General features: G+C 43.6%; 1 protein-coding gene across 1 annotated transcript in view; it reads right to left on the bottom strand.

Annotated features, from left to right (window-relative positions):
* Positions 1-2,268: 2,268 nt before the first annotated feature.
* The window catches only part of plxna2 (plexin A2), a 171,585-nt gene continuing 167,373 nt past the window's right edge, over positions 2,269-6,480 (bottom strand). Inside the window, exon 32 of the mRNA XM_084014686.1 lies at positions 2,269-6,273. Within this exon, the coding sequence (XP_083870812.1) occupies positions 6,178-6,273 (96 nt within the window). The 3' untranslated portion in view covers positions 2,269-6,177. The remainder of the gene's footprint in view (positions 6,274-6,480) is intronic.

Genomic DNA, 6,480 nt, shown 5'->3' with positions numbered 1-6,480 from the left:
TTACTTTACATTAAAGTGATGTCATCAGGATGGTGTATTAAAAGTAGGAAAGATACCTGTACTTTATAAAAATACAGTTGGATTTATATTTTACTGCCAGAGGAAATGTGCCTTTTTATTGGCCGAAACACAGCGTTTTACGGCCAAATCCAAGTCTGATTTATGGTGTTCTCTGTACATCAATTACGGTTTGGTTTGGATCTGCCAAACGGGACAGGAACCGACTACACAGTCACTCACAACTGCACAGAAAATAATTGGTGCCAGCCTGCACTCCGTCCATGACTTCTTCTCCCCCTCATCACCCACATCTACACACTGTTGAATTTACAATCTTCAACGTGTGAATTCAACAATACAGCAGTTTACAGTATGATATTACCCATGACTTGCGTGCACAGATCTAAATGATGAATGGAGTGCAGATATACAGCATGGCGTGAAGCACTTTAGTTTACAATGCCCCAAATTGTTCCATGCACTCATGAGAGACGGTTTGAGGTGTACAAGGACACTCCGAGCCACCCATAAATCTAACCTACAGTACAAGTCTTTTTTCACAGGAGTCCAACTCTGCCAACACCATGATATATGATGATACAGTTTTTCGTCCCAAATTAACTCACGGCAACAAAGTGACAGGTGTGAGCTACAAACCCAGTACAGCAGTTTGCCTGATTTGCCTAAAGATGATATCAAACGGTAACAAAGAGGAAACCAAAGACATTTAACAACCATCAGGATCAGAATGAGACGCACCGAGGTCCAACACGGCGCCACGGTATTTGTTTCATTGTGAAATTAATACCTGACTGTTCTTCAAAAACGGGGCTGGTATCCTTTTTTTGCCAACTCACATTACCGTAATTATTTCAGAATTTGCCTTGTAATCCAGGCTGGGAATTCCACCCAGAACGAATGGGATGTCAGCTTTACGCAACTACTTGTAAAGGCATTACAGGACGTTAAGTCCCGCATGGATTCGAATTGGTCTCAGCAGTACAGGATTAGAGGCAGCGGGGATTAGACCTTCCCCGGGAGGAAATACAGGAGCAGGGGGGTGGCCCGGGGACTCAATATATAGAATACATATCGTTTGATAAACTGGCTGCAACAGGAAGGTGAGAAGCATCTTCTAGACCGCTCCATCCTTCAACAACCAGCACGTACGAATGACCGCTGTCCATCTATGCGTGATCAGTTAAATCTGCTTTTGCCACAGGTACGAAGCTGTTAAGATGTGGTGGTATGGTTGCCAGAATGGATTTTCTCACAGTGTGGGAGATGAAAATGGCGAGCAATCTCAATGACAACTGTAATGCTTTGTTTAATGCTCTTGTGGGGAGATTCAGACACTTCCTTCCTTGCTTCTTTGTGCCCTTTTCACTCCTCTCTAATGAAAGACAGCTGCAGCCAGGGAGCTGAACAACGTTTGGGCTTGTTCCTCATTGGTCATCCACAATCCTACCTCCACGGACCTCGGCAAGGCCATTTCATTCCAGCTAAACACACTGACCCACACTTCCATTAGCAACACTAATGTGATTGCAGCCCCCGTGGTGGCGCAGGGAAGCTAACAGACTCGCATGAAGACAAACGACCGCGGTTATTCCTGTTAGCCGCCGGCCAGGAAGTGAGCGGGACCTCACGGTGAAGACAGACAGGGGATGGGAGGGAGACATGACCCGGATGTGCCTGAAAAGAGTCCAGAGTGGGCATTGGTGCGAGGTAAATAATAAAAGGACGAGAGGTGAAAGGGGACAGGTGTACGAAAGTGGTCTGCAAATTACAGGAATTTAGTGATACAGACAACGCACCTCATGATGCATTTAAGCTACTTTAAAACAAAAAAACACCCTCCACCTCGGAGTTAAGTGAACACACAAATTAAACAGTTTATTTTCAGCGTGACTTACCGAGGCTGTCGTCATCTCCGACGTCCGCTGCGTACAACAGCCTCCACCTAGCTTGATAACCAACATTTTAAGTTTTCTTAGGTATCGAAATAACCAAGTGAAAGTTTTTTCTACGCCTATAAACACCAAAAAACAACTTCGGCATACTTTTAACTGTGCCAATTTGAGAAAATGTCGACAAATTGTCCAAAAAGCCCTCAACATAGCTATAGTTGAAGCGCAGTACCTTACTGGATCCATGGTAACGTCTTACTTCCTGTTTATATTCCCCAAAGCATTGTGGGAACCGCGGGGGCTCTTCTCTATTTGCACCAATGAGAAGGTCGCTCGAACAAAAAGACATGAATACACGTTTCGGCTCTATGCAATTTTTAACCAGCAAAGTTTATTTATATATAACAACAGTACAAAGTGAATCCTTGGCTTGCAAAATAGGTGTGCTTCATATTTACAATAGGTACACAATAATATATTATCATAACAAAATCAAAGCAAATAAAAAAAACAAAACAAGAGAACAACCTTTTTTTAAATACTTTAAGTTTCTTACAATTTTCACAACACTTTTATAAAACAAGAAGAACAGACAGCCATTATTATTATCATCATCATCGTCATCATCATCATCATTGCCAGTAATTACTATTTTACAGAACTCCAGTGTCTACAAAGGGTTTGTTTACAATGCGTTTTAAATGGAAGGATACTCATTTTATACTTTCTGATATTTTGACTTGAGAGTAATACATTGTTCGGGATTTCGATTCCTCTGTCCGATGCCATAAAGCAAACAAAAATGCTGACTAATGCTTTTGTTTTGTGTAAGGAATGACACGTGCCAGTCAAGACCACAACACCATCTCTTCGGCAACACGTTACACAGAGAGCAAAAAAAAAAAGAAAAAAGTGCACAAAGCATCTTCAATTAAGCGATCAGCTTGAGCTGAAAAGAGGTTGTGTTTATGAGCATGTATCCTTATCTCACACAACTGGCAGTCAAATGGGATTCTGCGCTGCAGAAAGAGTAAACAAACTTTTCTCTTCTCAGTTCAAACTGAATTTAAAATGTTCCCAGAAACGTGTAGTATCTAGTAAAAAACGAAAAAAAGGTGCATTCAGCTGTGATGCAAGACGTGTACAGATGGGGCTTCGGGAAGAATTGCAGTTGGACTAATGACGGCGTGGATCGATACGGAATACCAGGCAGAACAAAAGCATGAATTAAAATGCATGCAAGAAATCTCACACAAGACAAAAAAGAAACATCCTGATATAAATGATCTCTGAGAGAAAAATCAAAGCCACTTTCAACCAATTTGCGTGCCTCTGATTATGTTAGTCACAATACTGAACACGAGGGAGCTCATCTAAGAGTTGGAAAGACTCTAATAAACATACTTTTTTTTTTCATCCCTCGCAAAAAGGAAAAGGCATTTAGGTCCTGTTAAAATGATAAAAAGCATTACTCCGTACAAGCAATGTGAGGTATGAGGAGGATACAATTCTATTTGCTGAAATTGGGAAGACACCTTAATCAAAAGGAAGAAGCTTTATGTTTTGTGTATTTACTGTATATGTGTGTGCCATTGTGTACCTATAGATGTTTTCTTGGAGGGTCGGGGAGCGAGAAAGTGCTTTTCAGATGAGGGAACAAATTACGACTACCGTTTCCCCGCTCCTGCCCCCGCTGGCCGAACACAGTAATAGCATGTCAAACGTCACCTCATCCTACATTTCTCCTTGCCTGTTAGTTTGATGTTTTTTTTCCCTTCTTCTTCTTCTTCTTTCCATCTCCTGATCATACTGTGCACACAACTGACTCAGATCAAAGAGCAGCTTCAAAGCCGGAGCAGGAAACTAGAGCTAAAGGGGTTCTCTCTTTCTACCTCTCCCTCTCTCCTCGTTTCTCAACACTTCTCTTCAAACAGCTCAGGCGAGCCCGAGTGCTGAGCGAGGCAATGTCTGCCTGAGCCGGGGCCGTGGCCTCTTCACCTTTCCTTTTACTTTATCTCACTAAGACAGTTCTCAGCCGAGTGCACGTCGCTGGGTATTATTGGAAAAAGAACTATCGGGCTCTGAAGCACTGAAAAAGGACCGCGCCCGAGTCGAGGGACTAGTACGACCGGGAACACTAAGCAGACGGGTTTCTAAGGCCACAGAGAAAAGAAGCACCTTTCACCCACTACTGGTGTTAAATCACGCTCTCAACACACACAATTGCGGTATACTGTGCAAAACCTTTAATACTACCTATTTTCAAGTACTTGATGTCAACAACAAGCAAACATATATCCCGGAAGAAAAGTAAAGTACGTATTCAGAGGATGGAGTCTACAGTTTGTTTGTCATCCAGCTAGGAGGCTGAAAGGTTACATCAGCCTCGTAACTTGTGACGTTTTGGTTTAAGTCAGGAGACGCACCCACATAACATGAAACATACTTTCCGTTTTTTTCTACTTTTTCATGTTTTTTCCCTCGTTTTCCAGATCATTTTTCTCCCGCTTATGTTTCGTACCTTTTCATGAGTTTCGAAAACTCACCATTTCCAGTTATATAAGCTTAAGCTTGAATCGGCTCTACACTCCAACGCGAGAGCTTCGCTCCCTCTGTAAAGCATAAACCGATTTTTTTTTTTTTGACACATTAGTGAACAATTTGTAACAACAAGGATCTTTTGGCACTTGTTCAAACTAAACTCGGTGAGCTCGGCTTCTTATTGTCTGTGCGAGGACACGGGTCAGATCTCCCACCAGCTAACATCTCGGCTGCCAACTGGAGCCTGCATGACTCACTGGCACTTGATAAAAAATAAAAAAAATCAAAGATGGACCCATAGAACACTTCTGCTGTGTGATTGCATGCATGCAAAGTCCACCTAAAGTTGATCAAGTTCCCAAAGAGATATCTGTGGTTATATAACGGAGAGTTTTCAGCCTACGGAGACCAACTGCTCGTGTCTGGTTTTCGTGCTGGCTGCACATACTGTGGCGTACCAATCAGTCACAATGCAGACAGAACACACTCTCCTCCAGCAAAAATAATGTTTGGGAAGCAGTTGGACGGGGGGGGGGGGGGGGACGGACAAATGGAGTCGTTCACTTGAAGAGCCGCTGCAAACGTCTGCGGATCTCAGTTCAACTGAGCCCCTTTCTGTTTGCAAAACTCAAAAAAAAGACAAACAAACAGAAACAAATGGAAAAACATTTGTACATTCACATACACTGATTGGCAAGTATCAACAGGTACATACACGGATGACCTAACTGCAGAAAAAAAAAAAAAAGCCTTGGACACCAGATTGCTGCTGATTTAAGGTCATCTCCTAAATACACTATAGACGTCTTCTCCGTCATCCTCAGTTTAGGTGCAAGCATGCTGGCTGAACGGTGAGGACCGACGGGCCCCGTTCCATCGGCTCCCTCGACGAAGAGCACGAGTCTCATGTTTTTCCTGTACACTTCTGGACGGGATATAAAGAGCAGAGGTTTTCCTGTCCGTGAACGTGTGAAGAGTCCGAGGAGGGAAGGAGTGAGAGAAGACACGGACTACGGCATGTTTCACTACCACACCACCCTGATGTAGCGCTGCGCTCTATATGTCTTTATACAATAACACGTATGGAAATCCTAGGTGGATACTTCGACTGCAACTGATAATATTTAAATGTACAAGTACAAAAATAAAATCTGAGAAATCTGAATGCAAATCCAGATGTCCAACATGAGATCTGCTCCTCTGCTTCTCACCTCCGTTCTTTTTTTTTTTTTTGTCTCCGTTTCACACTCGGATGTGAGTTTCTGACCGGGTGGAGGATAAATCTGTTCTTCCATTTGCTCTCACCATCCTGCTCGTGGAGTCTTCCTCAGTACGACACACACACACACACACGCACACACACACACACACACACACACACACTTTCCTGTCAAACTTGGAGAAAAAGGAACAAAAATAAAATATAAATACGAGCCATGTTGTCGTCTTCTCTGCTGATGCCATTGTCAGCTCCAGCTGCAAGGCCTCTATTATTAGTCCGTGGGCCCGTAGCTGGTGCCATCATGGAACGAGGTGAAAGAATTACAAACTAAACCAGTTGTATGTCGGTCCGGCTGTGGATGCAGAGAGGTCCCGGGTCGGGTTCGTGGGCGTAGCTCCCACGATGAGAGGTAATTAATCCGGAGACGTTCATGGGAGGTCCTCTAGAGACTGTGGTCCTGCCTCTCTCGTCCTCTCTCTCTCTCTCTCCGAGCAACCGTCACTCTCAGCTCTCAAGGGACATGGCGGAGATGAGCTGCTCCACCTTGTAGGACAACCTCTGCTTCCTGGCCTGCTCATCCTGCTCCAGGGCCGCTGTGATCTGTCCAGGAGGAAAGAACATGGGGTCAAGTTCCTGCCAGAAACTAGAACTGCACCTGATGCATAGAAAGTCTACTTCAGGTGTTCCTGAGGTATTGCTTGCATGAGAACGGGGCGGACATAAGTACACAGTGGCCTTGACCTTTGACCACCAAAAATCTAATTAGTAACCCTTCAGTCTAAGTTTAAAATTCAACTAAAAGAAATT

The sequence above is a fragment of the Eutrigla gurnardus genome (genome assembly GCF_963514095.1).
Source record: "Eutrigla gurnardus genome assembly, chromosome: 8".
In the NCBI taxonomy this organism is placed as follows: Eukaryota; Metazoa; Chordata; class Actinopteri; order Perciformes; family Triglidae; genus Eutrigla; species Eutrigla gurnardus.
Note: the sequence above shows the minus strand (reverse complement) of the source record. Positions and strands in the feature narration are given on the sequence as shown.